The 25,771-nt window shown below is 38.7% G+C and overlaps 1 protein-coding gene across 2 annotated transcripts in view; it reads left to right on the top strand.

Moving 5' to 3' along the window:
* Positions 1 to 25,771, top strand: part of LAMA2 (laminin subunit alpha 2) — a 492,564-nt gene that overhangs the window by 380,685 nt on the left and 86,108 nt on the right. For both annotated transcript variants that reach the window (XM_038397415.2, XM_043510932.1), the window contains exons 33-39: positions 2,624 to 2,766; positions 3,300 to 3,398; positions 13,643 to 13,754; positions 19,023 to 19,185; positions 20,672 to 20,882; positions 22,519 to 22,635; positions 24,334 to 24,497. In XM_038397415.2, the coding sequence (XP_038253343.1) occupies positions 2,624 to 2,766; positions 3,300 to 3,398; positions 13,643 to 13,754; positions 19,023 to 19,185; positions 20,672 to 20,882; positions 22,519 to 22,635; positions 24,334 to 24,497 (1,009 nt within the window). The remainder of the gene's footprint in view (positions 1 to 2,623; positions 2,767 to 3,299; positions 3,399 to 13,642; positions 13,755 to 19,022; positions 19,186 to 20,671; positions 20,883 to 22,518; positions 22,636 to 24,333; positions 24,498 to 25,771) is intronic.

Here is a 25,771-nt window from a genome sequence, read left to right on the forward strand (position 1 = left end):
TTTGTAATGGAAATTCCATGTAATATGAGGGCTTGAAAGTTAAGAAAGGAAAAATAAACAGAGGAAAATGAGAGATATTGTGAGATCTTTCAGCCATACAAAGGAATTCCAGAAAAAGGAAGACTTGATGGAGAGCCTTTCAACTATACTCTGATCTGTGTGTATTGAAAAAAAAATCTGATTCCATTATCATTATCTTTGGCTTTTTTTTTTACTTAAAATAGGTAAGAGGATAGATGTCTGTAAAACATGTATGTCTTGAAATATCCTTTATTATGAGATCAGTGTTTGTGAAACCATTTTTCTTTGGCATACATGCTTTCTGAGATGCTTTTCACTAGGAGATAGGTCAGAATATTTATAGTACATATTATGCATGAGAGATTGTGGTGAAAACTGAAAATACAATATTTTGTATTAATTGCCAGCTGAAAAGATTGTAATAGTGGCATGATTTGCTCCTTACACACGTGCACTGCTATAATGATCTGAATTTAAAGTTGCATTTGTTAATATTAGACAGAGATTTATGCTGACAGTTTTATAGATAAAGCTTTGGAGACATTTCATCATATAAAATACATTCATACTCTTGAAATATTTGCTATTACTCCAGTACATTCAGACTATGTATTGGAGTAACTGTCTCTTCTCCTCAGCTGTGGTCCTGACTTGATGTAGTTCATCTTTTCAGCCCGATTGTCAACCAAGAGGTGTTAATTCATATCACTTGCTCACAGAAAACTTATCAAATGACACTTGTTTATTCACTGAGAATACTTCATGTTTTTATAAGCTATTCAAATTTTTCCTGTTACAGTAAATTGTTTGGTTTTAACTTGCAGCCCATTTTAATTTCCAGTCACTTCAAAAATATTGAGGGCAACTAGAAATTTCTTATTGTTTTATGTAATATACAGAATATAATAAATACAGAATAAAATAAAATATATCTAAAAAAATTCCTCTGCTTTAAAAGAACACTGTTTTTCTCTTAGACAATGCATTTACACCCTCCAAAATGGCTTTCAGATCTGTGTGTCTTCTTGACCAATTAGGAGACAGATGTTGATATATAAAACACACAGCTTGCCGTAAAACTTGCCTTTAGCTTATGGAAATATGTTTTCTCTCTCTAAACAGATGACAAGAGGTGGGCCAGTAAAAGTCTTTTTGATATACAGGCATAAACCAGAATATACTGGCCTTCACTAGAATAATTATAATGTACTTCATCTCAAGCAACAAAATATTGAGACGTAGGGGGAAGAATTAAATGAAGAGAGGAACTCATCTATCCTCCTTCCAGTGTGGCTAGCCTACCTACTTCTTACTGCACTAAACCAACATCCGTTTTCTCTCACACCTCTCCAAGTAGCTCCTTGGTGTATTAAACCAGTATCCATTCTTCTTTCTACATCCACAATTGGACCAGCCCCCCGCTTCACAATTCCACTGTCCTCACCTGATTTAGAATGAGGGAACATTCTGATGACTGTGACTGAACATTATGAAAAGCAGAGGAGATTTAATCTACATGGAACAATAGATTTCAGATGAAACTGTCACTCTGCATTGAAAATCATCTACCTACATCCTACATCTATCTACATCCTATTTTTACAAAGATGCACATTTTGCTTAATGGTTTCCTAGCCATTAGGCAGCTTAAAAGGATGTTGCTGAGTGAGATAATTACATCCTAGTAAAATTTTAGGCACAGCCCTCTGTGTTTCTTAGCATCCCCATTATATTCATTGTTTCACAATTACTCCACCTTCCGAAATGCTGTATAGCTTTACTGAACCTATGTAACACGTTTGTGCATGATGATGGGAGACTCATAGAGAGAGACATACCCATAATTTTCTGTTTACAGGGTGAATAATTTTCTGTCTTCAGAGTGAATAATATTAGACGATAAGGTTATGTGAGCTTCTTTTAATGGATGATAAAGTATTGGGGAGAAAAGATTCAAACGCCTTTAAGGCATATGCAGTACACAACAGTCAAATAAATTATAATCTGAATAATGAAATGAAGTAGAGGAAAGCACTAAATAATGGGAAGTGATCAGCATTTTCATACTGACCCTTTTTGCAATCTGCATTACAGTTTAACTTGCTTGGCGATGCTGCTATGTGTGGTGTGACTATAAAGTGCATAAATGATATGAATACAAGAGGTTTGCATCTATTCAAATACATGGCAAGACAATCCATAGTTCTTTTTTTTTTTTAGTGCTCTTTAGATTTGCTGAATTATCTGCCTGCTTTCTCCAGACTTCCTCTAAATTGCTCACCTAAATTAGGATTTTGTATAGGCTAGTCTATAACGTTTAATGTTAATTTTTTTCCTTCTTTATCCCAGGTAAGTCTACTTATTTAGCTCTATAGGTTTTATATCATACTGTCCCATTATCAAGTTCTAGGCAATATTCCCTACCTATTGTTTCCATGTTTTTTTTTCTAGTTCCATACATTTGTTGGGTTTAATTATCTGAGATTGGTGGCATTATCTTTCACAGAATTATAAGTGTGCTGTAAAAGATTTTTGGCTCAAACATCTGCCTTAAATGCTTAGCAGGAATAAATATGCTTTACTGTCCCTGTCCTTCCCACAGTTTGTGATGATGAATGCATAGGACTCCTTCTAAGTGACTTGGATCGACTAAACCAGATGACTTTGAGTGTCAACCTCAGTGGCCCCTTGCCTCCTCCATATAAAATGCTGTATGGTTTTGAGAACACGACACAGGAATTAAAGGTATATGCACAGCACACCTACATCAATCCAAGGATTCAGGACAAACACGTATATATTTGCCTGTACACATAACTACAGCTAGAAGTAGGGAAAAAGACAAATGAAAGGTTTAATTACTTCAAACTTGTCACAGTTGGTAAATAGTTATTACAATTATGTATTTTGACTCATGATAATAAGTAAATCATGCAGTGGTAATTTGTTTGTTCACTTGGATGGAAGGAAATATATGGCAGGCACAGAGATAATGAAATGAAATTCTAGTAAAAATAAATAGTATTCTTGTTAACAGTCCGTAGAGCAGTTACATTGTAGTGAGTGCACTGTATACTCTACCACATGCATATATTTTATATCCTATATTAAAGACTTAAAACTGTCAGGAACGCTGAGTAAACAGTTTCAGATCGGTGTGACATTAGTCATTAGTGTCAAAAAAGGAGTTGCATCTGTAATGAGAAGAAAGCTTTGATGTTTCTTCCCTCCATTATTTCTGAAGCCCTGAAATCCATGAAATGGATTTTTTTCCCCAGCATTTGCTATCACCTCAGCGAGCACCAGAGAGACTCCTTCAGTTGGCACAAAAAAACCTGGATACTCTTGTGACAGAGATGGATGAGTTACTGACAAGGGTAAGTCTGTAGCATTCTGAGGTAAAGCTAGAGGTTAGTTTAAAGGGATGCTTCTAAGTGACAGACAAAATTCTTTTTGAAGATGAATTAAATGTGAATGAATGGTTGAGTTATAAATCACTTTTCACTCCCAAAGTGCCAGTTTCAAATCACTCCCCATGACTCCCCTGACATCCTCTTTTTGGGGGGGGGGGTGGGCCAGTATGTTGAGATGTGTTCTTTTCACATAAATATATAATGTAAGCAGAAGCAGCATTCAAGAATGAACGGATTTGAAAAAGATAGTGCTAAAGGAAAGAGAGCCATTATTGTGGCAAATATGCACAAGTCTCAAAAGGGTTGCTGCTAGGAGTTATTTTACAAAACCAACAGTGGCTAAGCCTCCAGATTAATACAGTGACTCCTGTGGCTGGAGCCGTTTTTGGGTAGTAGAGGCCTTCAGCAAGTGAGGTAGTAGCTTTCTCTCATTTCCCCCTGCACTGAAGTGTTGCCTCTTGAACAGTCTTGGGGTTTCTGCATTAGTAAAATCATGTAACACATAACACACATAATAAATGGAAGGAAGCGGAGGTTGATGATGATGAATATAAATCAGATGTTAGGAATTGTAAGAAATTGATAAGGGATGCAAAGGGAAGGGACAAAAGGAGAAATCTATGGCCATTAGAGTTAGGGACAATAAGAAGGAGTTTTTAAAATATATAAGGCACAAAAGGAATCCTGACAATGGAATTTGGTCCATTACTAGATGGAAATGGTAGAATTATCTAATATTCAGAAATGTTCAATAAATATTTCAGTTCTATATTTGGGGAGAAAAGAGATGATATAGTCTTATTGTATGGTGATGATAACATTCTTCCCATTCCACTAGTATCTCTGGAGGATATTAAACAGATTATACTAAAGTTAGATATTTTTAAGGCAGCAGGTCCAGATAACTTGCATCCAAGAGTTTTAAAAGAACTGACAGAATTTTTCACTGGACCTTTAATGTTGATTTTCAATAAGTCTTGGAGCACTGGGGAAATTCTGCAAGACTGGAAGAAAGCTAACGTTGTGCCAATTTTTCAAAAGGGTAAATGGGATGACATGCATAATTATAGGCTCGTCAGCTTGATATCAATCCTAGGCAAGATAATGGAGCGGCTCATATGGGATTCAATTAATAAAGAATTAAAGGAGGGTAATGTAATTAACACAAATCAACATGAATTCATGAAAAAATGTTCCTGTCAAACTAACTTGATATCTTTTTTTGATGAGATCACAAGTTTGATTGATAAAGGTAATAGTGTTGACGTAATATCCTTAGACTTCTGTAAGGCATTTGAACTGGTATTGCATAACATTTTGATTAAAAAACTAGAATGATATAAAATTAACATGGTACACAGTAAATGGATTCAAAATAATGACTGGAAGATAGCTAATGTTACGCCAATATTTAAAAAGGGTTCTAGAGGTGATCCTGGCAGTTACCGACCGGTAAGTCTAACGTCAGTATCGGGCAAATTAGTTGAAACAATAGTAAAGAATAAAATTGTCAGACACATAGAAGAACATAAATTGTTGCCCAAAAGTCAACATGGTTTCTGTAAAGGGAGATCATGTCTTACTAATCTATTAGAGTTCTTTGAAGGGGTCAACAAACATGTGGACAAGGGGGATCCAGTGGACATAGTGTACTTAGATTTCCAGAAAGCCTTTGACAAAGTCCCTCACCAAAGGGACTTACCTAAATTAAGTTGTCATGGGATAAGAGGGAAGATCCTTTCATGGATTGAGAACTGGTTAAAGGACAGGAAACAAAGGGTAGGAATAAATGGTAAATTTTCAGAATGGAGAGAGGTAACTAGTGGTGTTCCCCAAGGGTCAGTCCTAGAACCAATCCTATTCAACCTATTCGTAAATGATCTGGAGAAAGGAGGAAACAGTGAAGTGGCAAAGTTTGCAGACGATACTAAACTGTCCAAGATAGTTAAGACCAAAGCAGACTGTGAAGAACTTCAAAAAGATCTCATAAAACTAAGTGATTGGGCAACAAAATGGCAAATGAAATGTAATGTGGATAAATGTAAAGTAATGCATATTGGAAAAATAACCCCAATTATACATACAATATGGTGGAGGCTAATTTAGCTACCACAAATCAGGAGAAAGATCTTGGAGTCATCATGGATAGTTCTCTAAAGATATTCACGCAGTGTGCAGTGGCAGTCAAAAAAGCAAACAGGATGTTAAGAATCATTTAAAAAGAAATAGAGAATAAGACGGAGAATATCTTATTGCCCTTATATAAATCCATGGTATGCCCACATCTTGAATACTGCGTACAGATGTGGTCTCCTCATCTCAAAAAAGATATACTGGCATTAGAAAAGGTTCAGAAAAGGGCAACTAAAATGATTGGGGTTTGGAATGGGTCCCATATGAGGAGAGATTAAAGAGGCAAGGATTTTTCATCTTGGAAAAGAGGAGACTAAGGTGGGATATGATAGAGGTGTAGGATTCAGAGTAGCAGCCGTGTTAGTCTGTATTCGCAAAAAGAAAAGGAGTACTTGTGGCACCTTAGAGACTAACAAATTTATTAGAGCATAAGCTTTCGTGAGCTACAGCTCACTTCATCGGATAGAGGTGTATAAGATCATGAGCGGTGTGTAGAATGTGAATAAGGAAAAGTTATTTACTTGTTCCCATAATATAAGAACTAGGGGCCACCAAATGAAATTAATGGGCAGCAGGTTTAAAACAAATAAAAGGAAGTTCTTCACACAGCACACAGTCAACCTGTGGAACTGCTTGCTTGAGGAGGTTGTGAAGGCTAGGACTATAACAGGGTTTAAAAGAGAACTGGATAAATTCATGGAGGCAAAGTCCATTAATGGCTATTAGCCAGGATGGGTAAGGAATGGTGTCCCTAGCCTCTGTTTGTCAGAGGGTGGGTATGGATGGCAGGAGAGAGATAACTGATCGTTACACTGGCCACTGTCGGTAGACAGGTTACTGGGCTGGATGAACCTTTGGTCTGACCCAGTATGGCCGTTCTTATGACAGGTGTCCAGGTGTAATTGTAAATGGGGAATTATCATCAAGCTTGTGTGGGGTCCTGCAAGGATCAGTTCTGGACCATACAGTATTTAACATTTTTATCAGTGACTTGGAAGAAAACATAAAATCATCACTGATAACATTTGAAGATGACACAAAAGTTGGGGGATTGTTAAATAATGAAGAAAGTAGATCACTGATTCAGAGCGATCTGGATCACTTTGTATTATGGGGTGCAAGCAAAAATATGTGTTTTAATATGACTAAATGTATACATCTAGGGATAAAGAGTGTAGACCATACTTACAGCATGGGGGACTCTATCATGGGAAGCAGTGACTTTGAGAAAGACATGGTGGTTGTGGTGGAGCTGAACATGAGCTCCCAGTGTGACACAGTAGCCAAAAAACTAACACATCAGGAGATTCATAAAGAGGAGAATTTCGAGTAGCAGTAAAGAAGTTATTTTACTTCTGTATTTGGCACTGGCATGACCACTGTTGGAAGTGTATAGGTTTGATTACAGTCTATAAGCACCTACATGGAGAACAAATATGTATTATTGGGCTCATCAGTCTAGCAGAGAAAGGCATAACATGATCCCAGGGCTTGGAAGTTGAAGCTAGGTTGAATGCAGACAGGAAATAAGGTGCACATTTTAAATGGGAGCAATTAACCATTGAAAGAAGTTACCAACGGTTACTGTGATGGACTCTCCATCAGTGACAATTTTAAAATCAAGATTGGATGTTTTTCTAAAAGATCTGCTCTAGGAATTATTTTGGGGAAGTTCTACGGCCAGTGTTATACAGGAGGTCAGACTAGCTGATCACAGTGGTCCCTTTTGGCCTCGGAGTTCATGAATCCCTTTTCAGAGGGGTAGCCATGTTAGTCTGTATCAGCAAAAACAACAAGGAGTCCTTGTGGCACCTTAGAAACTAACAAATTTATTTGGGCATAAGCTTTCATGGGCTATAGCCCACTTCATCAGATGCATGGAGTGGAAAATACAGTAGGCAGGTATAAATACATGTAATATATGCCATCATGTGCCAGCAGTGCCCCTCTGCCATGTACATTGGACAAGTCTCTACGCAAACGAATAAATGGACACAAATCAGACATCAAGAACTGTAACATTCAAAAACATTCAAAAACCAGTAGGAGAGCACTTCAGTCTCCCTGGACACTCAATACCAGACTTAAAAGTGGCAATTCTTCAACAAAAAGCTTCAGAACCAGACTTCAACACGAAACTGCAGAACTGGAATTAATTTGCAAACTTGACACCATCAAATTAGGCCTGAATAAAGACTGGCAGTGGCTGGGTCACTACAAAAAATAATTTTCCCTCTGTTGATACTCACCCCTTCTTGTCAACTATTGGAAATGGCCACATCCACCCTAATTGAATTGGCCTCGTTAGCACTGACCCCCCCCCACTCTGTAAAGCAATTCCCATCTATTCATGTGCTGTGTATTTATACCTGCCGAATGTATTTTCCACTCCATGCATCTGATGAAGTGGGTTATAGCCCACGAAAGCTTTTACCCAAATAAATGTGTTAGTTTCTAAGGTGCCACAAAGACTCCACATTTTTTATCAATCCCTTAAAAGCATAATTTTCTCTTTCAAATCCCCTAGGCCTGAATATTTCAGAGAAATAATAAACGCGTGTTTGTAGGATTGCCTCTCACAGACGGGTACCACAGGTTCACTCAGCATTTGTGACGGAATTGCAAAATGCCCAGGAGGTCTCAGACATATTATAGAAAAAGTTTTGCAATTTCTGCATTTTGGTTTCCTGTTTTTAAATAGACAAATGATCTGTTTGTTGTGGTAGTTCATTTCTCATTTGGCTGTACAACAGTGGTTCTCAATTTACCATTGTGGGCCACATATGCAGCTCTCTATGTCTCATGTGGACTGCATCCACACAATATATACATACTACTTGTATGTCCCTGAGGATGTCACATGGGCTGCAGCTGTGTGCTGATTGGGCTGCAAGCAGGCTGTAGGTTGATAACCACTGCTATACAGCACTGTGAGTTGTTTCAGTTTCTACTTAAGAATTGCACAGCAAGACAGAGAAATTTCTGATTTAAAATCAAATCTAGTTATCATGAAAAGTCAATCAGTGGGGCTATCAAAATGGCAATGGCATTTACAGCGATAAATCAAATAATTTTTAAAACACTTTTTTTATTTTGGGGAGGTGAGGGTCTCTGGATGCTAGTTATTCCTTTTATTAGGAAAGCTTTTATTTCAGATTAGAGCGTCAGTGCAGAGATTGGAATATTGTTAGGTCATCAGAGAGAGAGTCTGAAAGGAAAATAATATAAAGTGTGCCACCTAATGGTTGAGAATTCTAAGAAAGGGAATTGATATCAGCAGTGTTGAAGTTCAGGTATTTGATGGAACATTAATATATAGGACTTGCAGACCTGGAGAGACGATATTCAGCAAAATAGTTGAATTAATAGTTGGACATTAATTAACACACACACATGACACTGAGAGTTGTATTGCTAACATCAGCTGCTGAGTATGCCCCTGAAATTTTAAAAGTTCCATGTAATTTTAGACTCCTTCCCTAAAGAAAGTCCTGTGTTGTAGTTTTAAGCCACTTTAAAATAGTGGTTTGGTTATTGCTTGTGTACATTTTATATATTATTTTGTAAATCCCTTCAAAATTACAGTGTGTGTGTGTGTGTGTGTGTGTGTTTGTGTGTGTGTGCACACGTGTGCATGTGCCTGAAGAGAGGGAGTATGTGTGTACTCCAAATATTAATGTAAAGGAGGCTCATTCATTATCTCTTTATTTTCATCTTTTAATACAAATTATAAAGTCTGAGGCATCACAGACCTTAAATAGAAGAGGACTTTTATAACTGCAAGCAGGGGAAATGATATTTTCTAGATTGGGGTTCATGAAGAAAATTGCTATCCATTTAATGTAAAGGGCAGGAGAAAACAGTATTTAACCTTCTGCAACCCCTTCATTGTGTTTGGTCAGTCAGAACAACTTCTCATCCACTCTTTCCTCCCCTCCAGAGTGGCTGCCATTCTCCTATCTCTCCCTGCTGTCTTCCTCTCCATCCATACTCCCTCATTCATCTACATTCATATTCATTGCCAATTCATTCACCTTCACATTCACACCTCATTAGCTTGCAGGTGCTTGCTTCATTCTTCCCTTTCCATCAGTTCATTTTTTTCTCCCCCTCTGGCTCTCCATTTAACTTTATTCTCCCTCACTCACATTTCCATTCACTCATTCCTTACAGTCCACCCTCACTGAGGGCTTGGCTACACTTGCGAGTTTCAGCGCAATAAAGGAGCCCTGGGCGCACTAGCTCACTACCCATCCACACTGGAAAGGCACCTAGAGCGCTCTGACTCCGCAGCTACAGCGCTGCTGGTTCTCCACCTCGGCGAGTGGAATAATGTTTGCTGCATCCTTGCTGGAGCGCCGCAGAGCCAGTGTAAATGAGGTGTTGCTTTACTGCACTCTGATCAGCCTCTGGAAACGTCCCATAATCCCCTTAAGTCAAGTGGCCACTCTTGTTATTGTTTGGAATTGGCTGCAGAAATGCGGAAATGCCTTTTGAAAGCTCCGTTTCTGAGAGCCAGTTGCTTATCTGCTCCGAGACAAAGCAACCATTACTGTGGAATGCTGTGTGTGAAAGAGGGGGGTAAGGGGGGTCTCTTGCTCTCTGAATTTACAAGACAGCATACTGACATGTTCTCAGCCCCCCAAAACCCACTCTCTCTCCCCCCACATACACACAACACACTCCCTGTCACACTCCACCCCACCCCACCCCCCATTTGAAAAGCACATTGCAGCTACTTGCATGCTGGGATAGCTGCTCATAATGCACCACTCCCAATGCCACTGCAAGTGCCACAAATGTGGCCATGCCAGTGTGCTTGAAGCTGTCAGTGTGGACAGATGGCAGCGCTTTCTCTACTGCGCTCTCCGAAGGCGGGTTTAACTCAAAGTGCTTTACATCTGCAAGTGTAGCCATGCCCTGAGACTCAGGTGGTGTATTGGGGAATGCAACTGTAAGGGCTGAGCTTCCCAGACAGAGTCAGAAAACCTCTTCACCCACACCTTATCCTGCAAATCAGGATGTCCCTATGTCCATCCATGAGAGCTGCCACGACTCAGAAAACCCTGTTACTGGATCTGGAAAAGTAGGCGGCCGAAGCAACACTGGCTGTAGATAGCAGGAAGTACTTGAAGGGGGGCCAAACCCTGCCTCTGTGCAGCCCATCTCAATTAGCCAAATATATGTCTATGTTGCATGTTCACTCCACCTAAAGCATGTGTTCAGTAGAAGGTCTTGGTAGAGCTATTTCCCTGGTGGCATGCAGCGGATGGAAGCAGCACCATAGTACGAGTCCCTCTACTCGGAGCAGATGATATTAGGAGATTCTATCACACAGAGGGAGAAGTAGGGCTGAGCACAGATGGTAATATTTGTATGGATTTCAGATTTGGTGGAAAGGGATCCAAATGCAGTGGAGAATAAAGATTATATCTGTATGGATGTGTGCCACCTGTGAACCCTAGCCACACAAGATGCTTGTAGGACCGCAGGGCTTAAAAACATTCCCTCTTCCTGAATTTCCATGGGATAGATCCTTGTTATCCTAAAGGGTTTACCTTGTGTCTAAAATTCTGTAACTTTTCAAGCCCCCGCAACCCTGTTTAAAAACTCATTCATGGATGTCACTCTACCACCTTCCTCTAGTTCTTATCTGGCTGGCTTTGGTAGTTTCTCAGAAAGGAGTTTGAGATGTAACTTTCAATATTAGTAGTGTTTTCTTCAGTTGAATCCTGCCCCTGTAGATATGGGGAATTCTAATGAACTCAATACATGGCAAATAGTTGGCACTTTACTAACAAAGAGTGACCCCTGATTGTCTGTTATGGTGAGACAGCGTCTGAGTGATGCTATTGGTTATTTAATTTGGTTTGTAGAGTTGAAGTTAAGCCAAAAGAGAGAAAAAAATAAAGAGAAAAATTTATTTTCCAGTAGAGCAAATTATGGTTGAATACAAGAAGCATTCAGAGGAGCTGAATGCGTTTAAAGAGTTAAGGGAATGGTCACAGAGGGGAAATGGAAACTGTTCAAAGACAGATTAATTTGCGCCAAAATGTAATACATGGCATACAGCCATAAATAGTGAGAGTTAAAAAAGGCCAATCTGAATTAATTTGAATGTGAAAAAAGTAATCAAGGATAAGAAAGGTATATGCAACTTATAAAACATCATTTGTAGTGAAGGACTAGAATATTATAGAACAAAGTGAAGTGCATGTAAAACATTCTAGGAAAATCAAAGGCAGAGAATAAAAGGATGATTGCAGAAGATGTGACAATAAATAATAGGACAATTCTCAAATACATGAGGAACAAAATGACATCAGAAATGCCATCCTGGATTAGACCAGTGGTCCATCAAGACCAGGTACATCCACCAATTACCTGTACTGGATGCCCTTTATAATTTACCCAGCAAGTTCTGCCTCTGGGGCACATTTTAAAGGTTTGATCATCCAGTAACACTGGCATAACTTGCATAGAAGTGATAAGCCCATGTTCTTTTAATGGTCAGTGTAAGACTGATGCTTCTACTCACCTCAACCATTTTTAATGTAAATTACCTATGTTGTAATTACTGTGAGGCAGATCAGTACAATAGACCAAAATCATCCATGGATTTTATTTCAAGGATAAATTTGGCCATTTATGCTTTAAGTACCATACATTATTATACTACTTTGATTTTTAATGCCATTTCTGTGCAGTAACAAGTATTCAGTTTTCCTGAGCAGATTTAGGGATTGGGCAAGATCTAGTGTGATAAGTAAGGATTCACACACAGCCAGCTTGGACAAGACTCAGAGTTTTAAAGTGTCATTAATTTCCCTGGACTAGATTATTGCAATGCTTGTTCGTAACTGAGAACAGGATTTGCATAGCTGTAGCCAGATAAAATGTAAGCTTGCTCCAGGTCACGTAGATCTTTCAACCCTTTCCCAGGAACTGGAGAGAGCATGATGCCCTGTTGCCTGAGATGTTCCTTCTGGGCAATCAAATTCCTACACAAACAGCTTATTTTCCTCCATGAAATACTGTTTGCACTCAGTATATGAAATGTTTTCAAGAAATGGTCTAATATCGTATGATGAATGTAGGTGTATTATAAATAGGATGTTTTAAATTTGAAAATAAATATGAATGTATTTGGATGGTTTTTTTCTGACTAGTGCTTTGTCAGACTTGTATTTGATGTTCATCTCCATCCTGATCTGTTGTGATTCATCAAAACTATAAATCATGATGGTAGTCATAGTCAAAACTGTATTGATCACTTGAAAATGTTGTATACAAAAGATTTTAAGCAAAATGAATGAAAGAGTAATTATTCTTCCTTTTCTTTCTCTTTTTCTTTCTTCTTCCAGTTAATTAATGTATTGATTTAAAATTCTACTAACTTACTGAGACAGGCCATGTCTTCTTCAAAAACACCCCAGGGGAGGTACCAGGTAGGGAGTGCTGTGTATATTGCACTCTGTCATCAGGAAATCAATCACATAGTGAAACTAGTGGAAGTACGCCCTGAAGTATCCATTAAAAGCTTTTAGAGTAGCAGCCGTGTTAGTCTGTATTCGCAAAAAGAAAAGGAGTACTTGTGGCACCTTAGAGACTAATAAATTTATTTGAGCATAAGCTTTCATGAGCTACAGCTCCGATGCATCCAATGAAGTGAGCTGTAGCTCACGAAAGCCCATGCTCAAATAAATTTGTTAGTCTCTAAGGTGCCACAAGTACTCCTTTTCTTTTTTTAAAAGCTTTTGAACAACATTGCTTTAAACAGATTCAAAGAATGTTCAAATGACTCAAACTTGAGTCCCTTTGTGTGCTGTTCCACACAACTAGCATTTCCAAGAACCAAAAATAAAGCCCTCCAATTTCCATTTAATGGAAGAGGAAATAAAATGTAATTGTGTACTTGAGCAGTGTGTGTCATTTCTAGTACATCTGATCAATAATTCATCGATTTGCCTTTTGCCCGAGGAAAGATTTGCAGATGGATTCAGCCAGTGGGAATATCTCCTGGTGCAGTCTTGTCATGTCCATTAATTATACTTTCCCTCAATTTGTATCACTAGGCTACCAAGGTGACGGCGGATGGAGAACAAACCGGGCAGGATGCTGAGAGGACTAATGAGAGAGCCCAGTCTCTTGGACAGTTCATCAAGGACACGCTCCAGGCTGCGGAAGGTATTGGAAAAAGAAAACTATGGCAGTTGCTCCTCATGGAAATTGAAAGGAAGTAGGGAAAGAGACAATGAGAGAGAGAGAGAAAGAGAGAGCATTAGCTGGTAGACATCCTGTGATTTAAGAGTCAGGCTAAGAAACTCCAGCCAACTATCTGCAGACTTCTGTAATCAACAGGGTGCAGTTCATAACAACCGTTAGTGGATTGGTAATTATGAGCACAGACTAGCAAGAAATTGGAAGTGTTCCTTCAGGAATGTTCCAGTTCTTGAAGAACAGCTATTATGATTACATAACTAATGGGTGCCTTCTGCTTAGCTGTTTATTTTGAAGGCAGTTAAAAAAAATTCATTTGGACAGAACAAAAAAGCCTCTTATAATTTTATCATTTCACTTGGTGCATTGAGGCTATATCTTAATTTCTCAGATTGACTTCAAAAATACATTACTACTAATACATTACTACTAATGAACATCTGCTGCTTGGAATTTGCAAGTGAGTCCTAGCCATGAACAGTGGCATTGAGCCAGTTCTCCCCCAAGAACATGATTCTCTGCACCTACAAATGCAGTTGAGAATCACGAGCAGAAAGATAGCAGCCAGCTTTGGGAAGCAGAACCTAAGTACTCTACAAAGCTATAAAATAGGAGAAAGGTAAACACACTTGAAAAACATGGCTTCTTATAATTAACTGTAGTTTAATTTGAGAAACATTGGGCTGCATTCTTCTCTCCTATTAGACTTTTACTACCCCTCATTGTTTTCAGTGGGGTTGCATGGATGTTACAGCAGAATATAGCCTATCCATTTAAAAAAATACTCATTTTTGTCACCAGATTATACTATAGATTAATTTTATATTGACTTTCATGAAATGCATCCCAATGTGCTCCACCTGGTAGAACTAATTAGTTATTTAAAATATCTTTTGATCTTTCAACCCTGACATAAAACAAGTGAGTGTTAAAAAAAGCATGAAAAGATCTGCAGTTTTCAAAGTGATTTAAATAGAATGAGGCTGAGCTCCTTGCACTCAAAGTGGGTGAGGAAATATCTTTTATTGGCCCAACTTCTGTTGGTGAAAGAGACAAGCTTGTCTCTTTCACCAACTGAGATTGGTCCGATAAAAGATATTTCCTCACCCGCCTTGTGTCCCTAATATCCTGGAACCAACATGACTACAAAAGTGAAGACTCCTTGCTCTCAAACAAAAGTGAATTTGAAGGATGACAAGCCAAACCTGTTGCTCCATAAAGTTTGTGTCCAATGTTTGGAACCACCACAGAAGATGCTTCCAGCAGGTTTCCAGGGAAAAATGGTAACATAGAATTAAAAGGTTTCAGAGTAGCAGCCATGTTAGTCTGTATCCGCAAAAAGAAAAGGAGTACTCGTGGCACCTTAGAGACTAACAAATTTATTTGAGCATACGCTTTCGTGAGCTACAGCTCACTTCATCAAATGTATTCCAATGAAGAGCCACCTAAGCTAGCCAATGGGAGATATTGATGAGAGGGGTGTATCTTAAGTCCCACCCCATCATAGAGTTAGGCAACTAAGTCCAGACTGGCAGGGACATGTCTGTCTCTGCTAGTCAGGGCTGTCCCTAGTGGGTTGTGGGGCCCAGGGCAGAAGTGTTGAATCTGTCACTTCTGGGACCGACCCATCTCTTCCAGGACCGACCGCGCCGGCCAATCACACCAGCCCACGGGGCCCCCCAAAGTGCAGGACCCTGAACAGTCACCCCGATTTGCCGTATCCAAGGGCTGCTAGTGATCCACAGCCAGGAACTTCTTTCCAGTAGTCAGGCAGCTTAGGAACCTAAATTGTTTCTTGTGAGAATGATTAATGTGCCTGCCTCACTCCACACAAAACTGCTGCTGGTGGATAAATATCTGAAGAGCTATTGGACCAGAGACAGTGAGAGTGAGTGACTCAGCCTGGCAGTTAGCGTATCCATCTGTGAGCCTTTTAAAATCCTTGCTCCCTATCGAGCAGAGGGGGGAATGGAACAAGGGTCTCCCATATCCCTAACTACTGGGCTAAAAGTTATAAGATGGGGACCCCCACCCAGAGTTTTGAATGGTACTTGGTCAGACTGGGTCTCACATGCATGTTAAGTGCCTGAACACCTGTCTTCCCCCAGTTTGTGGCTCTCTCTGGGGCTTGGGTGGGAAGTAAGTGCCTGGACACCTCGGGGGAAGCAGCAGTGCACATGCCTAGAGGCAGAAACCGAGGCTCCAAGGGAAGTTTTACTGCAAAAAAGTAGACACCAAGTGAGTTTGGGCACCTAGAGGGGTAGGCAGCAGCTGAGCAGGAGTTTTGCGGATCTCAGTGGAGCCTAAGTCTGACGGTTAGGTGCATAAGTACCTCCATGGAGCTGAGCTTAAATGTCTGATCTCATGAAGTTCTCACAACCTTGAAGATTCCTGATTGACTATTGAGGAGTTAGCAGTAACTTTCCTCTGAGGGGAACATTCCATTATAGCAGGATGCTCTCTTAACAAAAGCATTCATATAAACAAAACAGGCAGAGGATAATAACTAGGAATAAAACACTGCAATGATTCTATTAAGTAAATACGTACTGTTGCAGACTTATGGCAGGATAGTTCAAGAAGTGCTTTGTTTTCTTTCATAGTTTTCACCCATCCTACTGACAAAATGCTACCTGTCTGCCTCAAGTGAAATTCCCATTTCTATGTATTGATTTATACAAAGAGAGTGCATGAACTGGCATTTATACAAAGCCTTACTACCATGTGCACCAGCAGACACTCACCTTGTCTGGCATGAGAACAGAACGTTTGTCAGATAGCTCAAAATATTTAATATATAAAATATATGCTTAAGTAGAAAAATACATATTCTATCTAATGTAATATTGTCTGTTGTGATGGTGATAAATACAGAATATATGGCTTTTGCTGTTTATCTTTGCTTCATATGCACTATGTTCACTAACCCATTTCTACTGGACTACTTCTTGCTTTCCAAGCCTGTGAGTAGTTATACACAACCATCTTTAAAAAACACAACAAAATGTGCCAGTAAAATGTTTCCTTTTCTCTCCTCAAATTTTGAAAAGAAAAGGAGTACTTGTGGCACCTTAGAGACTAACAAATTTATTAGAGCATAAGCTTTCGTGAGCTACAGCTCACTTCATCGAAATGCATCCGATGAAGTGAGCTGTAGCTCACGAAAGCTTATGCTCTAATAAATTTGTTAGTCTCTAAGGTGCCACAAGTACTCCTTTTCTTTTTGCGAATACAGACTAACACGGCTGCTACTCTGAAACCTCAAATTTTGAATTTCCCCAAAATACACTCATTGGAGTTCATAGACGGAATATCCAGCCCCAGAGCAGTAGCATCATTATAGTCTGATAACTTGCAACTCAGCAAGACTAGGATGTGCATATTGTCTTTTTTACAGTTGGATGAACAGCATATGCTTCTAGATGTGAGATATAACTTATGTCCAGTAATTTCTATTTTAGGTAAATAATTTTGGGTAAATTAATATGGATTCTTCAGGAATCTTCACAACATTTCACTTTGGGTTGAAATAATTTTTTTTTAGTGAATTCCTAAATTATCTATTTTTTTCTATTAAAAAAAATTAAAAACGGGTACCTATCCACATCCGTGGATGCCCTGACCATACTTTTAAAATAACAGTCCTTACAAGGAATAAGCACCCAGTAGCATAGCAAAGCCCATGCCTCCTCCCCTGCTCAACACATGCACCAACTTTAAATTAACCAGCCAGAAATTTAAAACAACAAAATCTATACCGTATCACCCCAAAATCCCATCCTTCCCTACAGATCTAGCAAATTAAGAGTCTTTGCAGTGTGCCCTAAAGTTCATATAATTGGTTATATGCTCAGATTTATACAGTTGGGCTAATAGCAACTAAGGGGAACGAGTCCTGCAGTGATCTCTGTATGGACATTCCCTTGTGCCTGCTTGGAGTATTATTCAAGTCACTGAGGCGCCACACAGCTAGAGGGATCTGCCCACGTAGCAAGGTTCTTTGCAGGATTAGGGTTTAAGGAATACAAAAAACAATGACAGTTACATCTCTAAAAATTCTCTGATGAATTGTGAAATAGCTTTTGTTGCTTTTTTGTTAAAGGTGTAGGATTAAAATTTCAAAAGTGATTATGTCCCAGTTTCAACAGCGACTGAGGGTATGTCTGCACTGCAATCCCAGGTATGATTGCAGCACAAGTAGATATACCCGAGCTAGCTTTGACTGAGCTAACTCAAACAACAATAGCAGTGAAGCTGCAACAGCATGGGCTAGCCACTAGAGTACATACCCGAGGTCCTAGGCAGACTTGTACAGCCCTTGCTACTGCAGCTTCACTGCTATTGTTATTTTTAGATGAGAGCTAGCTAGGGTATGTCTGCCCATGTTGCAGTCACCCCTCTGACTGCAGTGTAGACATATTCTAAGACACTTTGCACCTTAGTCTCATTGAAAGTCAGTGGAACTTTTGCTCCAAAAGTCCTAAATTATTTTTGAAAATGGGGCTTAGTCGTCTAAATCATATAGGTGCTTTCGAAAATTTTATTCACAATATATTCTGAATATACCATGGGGTGTTATGGCATAAATATTTTATCAGTACTAGAATGAGATGCCCTGCACAGAGGCTTTGGCATTTATGAGTAATTCAGCCATCTTGAACCCATGCCCATAAACTTTTATACACATCACTGTGCAGTCTATGCCTTTTTGCCCCCTTCTCCCCTTCTGTGTTTCTGTGTATAAACACATAAGCTTGTGCTCTCTCACCAATGCTCGTTCGCTCTCCATTTTCAGAGGGGGATCTCCATCATTTATTCTTCTTATCATTAGTAAACTTGAATTTTAAAAACAGTAAACCGTCCTCTAAAACTCATTCACATTTCAGTTTTTCATTCCATTTCTTGCCCCACCCCCTCACTCGCTGCTCAATGCCCCAAATTATCACCTGATGTTTCCAGGGTTTGGTACCTATTTTCTATATATATTTCTTACTTTAATTACTGTGCCTGAAAGTGAAATACAATAAAGGATTTGATGGAACATATAACATTTTCTCATTTGTTACTGATTGTTGGATTAACTGCCTTTTATATTTCACAGCTGGAATACCCATTGCAAATTTCATTTCCCTTGATGATGATGATGATGATGATGATGATGTGCGGATGCTGAAAGTCTCTGTGTCACTTTTATTTACTTATTTCGTATATGTGTGTTTTGTCCCCCCTCTGCAGCTGTAAATGAAAATGCTGTAAAACTGAATGAGACACTCCGAATCCAAGACAAGACCCTGGAGAAAAGCCTTCAGGCTCTGCAGAGTGATATTGATAGAATGATGAGAGAACTGAGAAGAAGAAAGTTGAATGTGCAAGAAAGGGCAGCCCAAGATGAGTTAGAGTAAGTAGAAGGGCCACAAGCTTCAACCTCCCCTGAGCCCAATAAGATGAGTCTTATTAATGTGATCGTAGTCCATTCCGATGGGATTTCAAAAGTGGAGGTCACCGAAGCATAAGGGAAAAGGATTCTGATATTTCATGTCTATTTTGTAGCCCTTGGATTCCTGAAAGTGCTAACATTTGTGTAAAATTATCCACCAGCAGAGGCATTCAGAAGGATATGTTTTTCCATATTTGAAGTAATATAGGCCAAAAGGACTTTTGCCATTGACTTCAACAAAAAGTTGGGTTTTTTTAGCATTATCATAAAAAAGTTTGTCTGGAAATTCTCCAATCAGACTCTTTCCAGAGGTATTAAGGCATTCTTTAAGGGAAAGGGGTTAAAAATGCTATCCTTAAAATTATGTATTTATACTTTTTAAAATTCATAGTTTTCAGGAAAAAAAAGTCTCTTTGAAACATTTCCCTTTTGAAGGGGATTACAACTCTTGTGACTACTTTGAAGTAATTAATCATGTTTACTCTTTTATCAAATGATTTTGGACAGTTGCTGGTTCTGGTTGGCTACTTTTCAGGATTCTGCCCAAGGACCAAGTGACCCTCCCCCTTCCCTGTGTTTGAGTTGAAATTCTACATGCTAAGTTAGGAAGAAGACTGTTTTAATTGTTCCCTTTGAAGTCATCTTCTTGCTCCTATAGTCAACAGAACTTTACTTGCAGTTGTTGCTTTTCCCCCTTCTTATTTCAGTGTTTAAATTTGAATTCAGGTCTGTAATCCTATTCCTCCCAGTCCACCTGAAGGGCACATTTCTGAACCTAATTAAAAAAAAATCCACCACTTTCTCACCAAAAACCCCAAAGTAAATAACTACACATGACGTTTTCCTACTCTCACGATTTTATGAAGAAACTTGTGATGGTTGATATTTTTCTTAAAGCGCCACCTCCTGGAATTGTGAGACTATGTCATAATCTCAGCTTTCATTTTAAAAAGCGTCTAACCCACTAGAGGTTGTTTGTAACAAAGAAAAAAGGGAATAGAATTAATTATTTCAAACTGACTCTCGCAGCTTGTCTGAAGCTCTGCTTTGAGATAGCTTCAGATCAGACATATCCCCTCCGTTCAAGGTAATGGACCACTTTGTGACAAGTGTCACATTAATGTGGATGAGGGGATGCTTTTTGACAAGTGTAGTGATTTACAAAAACTCACTTCATCAGTCAGATAGCAAAAATGATAATATAAAAAAAGACTTCCCTGAAGACTATTTCCTAAATAAGGACTCAGGGCGAATTTAAAATTCCATAGGAAAACCTAATATGAACTTGTCCTTATGTTTTACTAAATGTGTACTCTCTTCAAAGTTGTTTTCCACTTCTATTTAAAATGAATATTTCAGCTGAATGGAATTAAAAATGATGAGATTACTGGGTGTGGAGAAGATGGAGTCAATGCCTGTTTTTTGTTTGTGTTGGTGGCAATTGCAGAAATGCAGAAGCCCTTTTGAACAAAGTGAAGAAATTATTTGGAGAGCCCACAGAGAAAAATGAGGAACTCAAGAATGAGGTCAGGGACAAGATGGCAGATTACAAAAACAAGGTTGATGATGCTCGAGACCTGCTGAGAGAAGCCAGTAGTAAAATTAGGGAGGCCAATCGCTTATCTGCAATCAACCAAAGAAACATGACAGTGATAGAGGTTAGTGCTGATGATCAGATACCCTTGACTTACCACCATCTTGAGGGTTAGACCAGAATCTGGAACTCTGACCCCTTTGGTTCACATGAACTTTTTACAACCAGCAGAATATATATATGCTGTGAAGAGCCCCTTCAATGAATGGTTTTTGCTCTCTTCATCATTCTTATTATTTCTTCTAAAAGCAAATAGAACCCTAAGAAATTTCAGGTGGAGGATGCCCTGGATCCCTATAGTGCATGTGGGGTGAAATTCATCCCAGGGCAAAGACCCACAAAAGTCCCTATGCAAAATTTAAACCCTGGGTTAAGGTTTTAGCAGGAGACCAATTACAGTCTTCATTATCCTCTATTTGCATCTTGCAGCCTTACATTTTCACCTCTATATCCCACCTCTAGAAAGAAATGAACTGGGTGTGTAGATGTTAAAAAGTCATAAATCAAAGTATATCTTGGGTAGTTAGTAGCTGTTATAAATGATCTCCCTGCTAGCAGGGGAGTCTGCTTCTGATTTAATTTTAATTGCAAAGACTTGAAAAACACATTATACTTTTCATTAACAAGCATTTATCCAAGATAGAAAGAGCAGAGTCAAACATAAATGAAGATAAATGTTTCAAACTCTCGTTGCTCTCGATGTGCTTTTGCCTAATATACAGTGATGAGGTTAGAGTTCCAGGACCTGAGTTTTCATCAGAAGTTTGTGCACTTGATTGATTTACAGATAGATGCTGTATTGTAAAGAAGTTAGAAAATATCAGCTGCTCTATATTTCTTTTCCAGTGGGGTTAGAGCAGAGAAGATGGGGCGATTGTCTTTTATCTAGGTTGTTATGCACTCCCTAACACAATAGATGATACAATTAATGATAATAATTAATAAAGTAATAACAATTATCTGAATGCTGTGAAGAGTCCCTTCAACCAATGGTTTTGCTCTGTTCATCATTCTGAGATTTCCATCTTTTTTCCCTTTCTCTTAATTTGTGGCCATCATTGCACTTTCCCGTTTGCCTGAATGATGCAATTTTATGGCCTGCTGTCAGTCTACTCTGTGATGCTTAATGGTTCTGTACATGATGTATCTAGTACTTTGAACTAGAGACAAAGGAGTGCCATCCCTCTTGAGCAATGTATGCAGTATCCACTAGTTGGAAACATGGAAGTCCCAAGGTTGCTTCACAAACTAATAAAGCAATGGTGTCAAAAAACCCAAACCCCACACACTGGAAACTTTTATTAAATGTGGGATCAACAATTAAAATCAAGAATGAAAATTAATATGGATTCTTCAGGAATCTTCACAACATTTCACTTTGGGCTAATTCACTGTCATGCTTGGGGAAAATAACACTATCAAAAGAAGAGGAAGGGTTGGGATTTCTGACTTTTCGAACTCATTCTACTCTAATGCTACAGTGAGGCAGTTCTGTGGTGGGGCAATATAAAACTCAGATATTGACTATCTTTGCCATTGAGACATGCTGTATTTTTATTTTTTGCTCTAATATCTCTGAAGGTTTCTGAAGTTTCATGTGGGGGGCCCCAGAAAAAAATGCAGGGGTATTGGAATGCCTGGCCACTCCTGCTTTACCTTTGCTTAATTAATTTATTTCATTGTGTGGATTCAACCTATAGAAAAGGAAGCAAGCTATAGAAAGTAGAAGACAAGAGGCTGAAAAAACAGTAAAAGAGGGGAATGACATCTTGGATGAAGCCAGCCATCTTGCAAATGAAATCAGTTTAGCTGTGGAGGTGAGTGGTTTTGGTTTGGTTTGGTTCGGTTTTTGAGGATAGGCACATTGAGGCAGCTAAGTGGATAATTAAAGGAACACCTAATTAATCCAACCTTTATCAGTGCTGGAATATTTCAATTGGAAGCACTTGGCTTTCCATTGTTGTGTGTACAGCCAGGTTGTAAAGGATAAATTGGTATATAAACTGATCAAGGTTGACCCAATCTGATTGTATTACACACAAATGCATATATACACATCCCTTACTTTTTACAGATGCTGTCTGCTTCTGTAAGTGTGGTATTAGGCATCTAGATTTGAACAAAGGATTGTAGCCTTAGAATAGCAGGTGCAAGATGTCCATAGGCAGTCCTACCCTTGGCTCTATTGTCTAGATGCACATGTACACACATGGAATGCATCCGATGAAGTGAGCTGTAGCTCACGAAAGCTTATGCTCAAATAAATTTGTTAGTCTCTAAGGTGCCACAAGTAATCCTTTTCTTTTTATGAATACAGACTAACACTGCTGCTACTCTGAAACCTGACATAAAAAGAGTGTGGAAACACAACAGAGAAAAGAAACATACGAAATTATTACATAAGGACCTGTGGCTGCAGACCTTGGGCTAGGTAGATCAATGGGTCTTGCGCACCTATCTCACTTGAATGCTTTTGAAAATCCCACCCTAAAACTTCTATGGACATGTATTTGGAAGGACTAGTCACAAGAAGTGATGGAATGAACGAATTATTCAGACCATTCTAGCCAATAAAACATTAGAACAAGTCATGCCATCATATATTCTTCATATGCCATTCATCCTACAGAAAAATGCTTTCAGAAATATTTGAGAGTTTTAACTTTAACATCATTATTTTTGTATCAGTTTTCGGCTAGTTTAGCTATACCTTTATTTCTTTCATGCAGTTACTCCTGATTTTCACCAGTGTAAGCTAGAGAGGCCTTTAATGGAGAAAAATTAAAATAAATATATTTTAGAAACCTCTACAATAACTTTTCTATAATGCTATGATTTTACAGTTTGATACTTTAGTAATATACACTCCCATTTCTATACCTGATAATTTGCAAAATATTTAATTTCAAAACAGCCACTGGTCCAAGAAATAATATTTCTGTCCTGCATCTCAAACAAGTGTAATTTGGGGGGAAATTCCATATTTGGGGGAGGGGGGTGGATTAGAAACCCTCTTGAGGTCATTTGTTTGGGGTAAAGTGATGGCTATTTCAAAATTGTAGCCCTTAGTGAAATGGATTAATAAGCAAAAGTGTAGGTGAGTCAGTCAAAGGTGCATGATAAATGGAATTTGTCATATAACTTGGCAGTTTATCTCAGGGATATCACCACAGCATAGTATAAATATTTCTGCATCCATAATTTAGAAAATATCTCCCTAAGAGTGCATGTGTGTGAGTGTTGTGTATAAAGTGTGTTTTTATCTTTTCTCTTACATCATTAAGAAATAAGGAAGAACACCAAGTTCAAGACAGTCAAGTCTTCAATGGAATAGTGGCTTTTAAAATAGCCTAATTGTCCCCATATTTCAACACTGATGTGTTTTTCCTTATTAGTTCACTGAAGTGTTATTAAATGTCCAAGCATATGTGATTATATCTCATAGAGAAACAATATGCAAAGGGCTATGATGTTTGCATTCAGCTCTTCAAATATTCTTGTTTTGTGGCTTTCAGTACGTGGAAGACATGGGGGATAAGATACAACCAATCACTGATCAGCTGAAATATAAAATAGACGATCTATCCCAAGATATTCAGGATAGGATGCTTCCAGAAAAGGTGTTGCAGGCTGAGAACCATGCAGCCCAACTGAATGAATCATCTGCAATACTGGATGGGTAAGACAGCCATTTCTTCATACTTCTAAAACACTCATAGCCTAGTGTCTAGAATTCCCTGACAGAAATAGAAGGGTATTATTTTCAGACTTTAAGTTCTGTGATTATGAATATACAAGATTCCAATGCTCTATACAGAACCCAGTTAGGAGAGGCTAGATTCATTTCTTTGGAGGAGCATCAAAAGTCTGAGTTAGATATGGGGCTTAAGAAGGTATTGTACATGTCCTGGGGTATATCCAAGATAATCAAACCCAAACATTTCTGAAAATCAACCAGTAGATGGAAAGTACTGCCACTTTCACAAGAAGTTCTCCTATTTAAAAAAATATTTTTTTCAATCTGATCTCTCTTGTGCCTTCTGTTGTCATTTACACCAGGGCAAAGTGAGTGCAAATTAGTGTAAGATGCTACCCTTCTCATTTAGTGGCATTTTTTACAGTCACTTTCCCACAGTAATAAATGACACCGCAACATGCAAGGAGAAGTTTGTTTATCTTTGTGTGTTTGAAATTGGCAGCCTTTAAGAGTGTGCACTTGCTGATTCTGGGGTAAAGGAAGCAATTTAAGCATCACTTTCACAGAAAATTGAGAATACCTAAAACTTGTTCCCAAAAGCTTTGGTAGATTGTTTAGAATTCAATTGCTGAGCTCCTTCATGTCATTTAAAAAGAGTCATACAAACTGATGTGATTGATGTGCAACAGACTGTGGAGAGGCAGATAGACACAAAATACTGTTGCCATTGAATTGAGCCCCGGTTCTGGAAAAAGACTATGGACCATGTTGATTTTGTCTGAGGAACTCTGAAGAAGAGGAAAGCAGAGATGGTGGGGTGGGGGATAAAGCAACCTCTAGTTATGAGGGGAATGCTTGTCACTCCCTGCTATGCCTCCTTACTTGCTGGTAATCATGGGGGGCAAGGCTTGTACTCTTTCCTCCTTTAATAGATTAAGCTAACTGAGGAAAAAGGTACATGTATCAGAGTGTCTAAATGGGGAGCTATTGTGAATAGTTTGCTCTGCATTAGCTATTCCTATCTATTTCCTCATGTAGAAAAGCCCTTAATTCAACAGAGGGTAAAGCACTCGGTACCAGTCAGGACTTTTTGACAATTTTTGTTTTTAATCAGGAAAGTGCTGATTAGTCAAACCTGAAACTTTTTACAGAAAGGTTCCTCAGATTCAGGATGGACTTTCTGGTGCGAAAGAGAGATTCACCAACCCATCCAAGAATAGCCAGTTGGTTAGGACACTGAGGTGGGGGTGTGGGAG

Source organism: Dermochelys coriacea, chromosome 3, assembly GCF_009764565.3.
Source record: "Dermochelys coriacea isolate rDerCor1 chromosome 3, rDerCor1.pri.v4, whole genome shotgun sequence".
Lineage (NCBI taxonomy): Eukaryota > Metazoa > Chordata > Testudines > Dermochelyidae > Dermochelys > Dermochelys coriacea.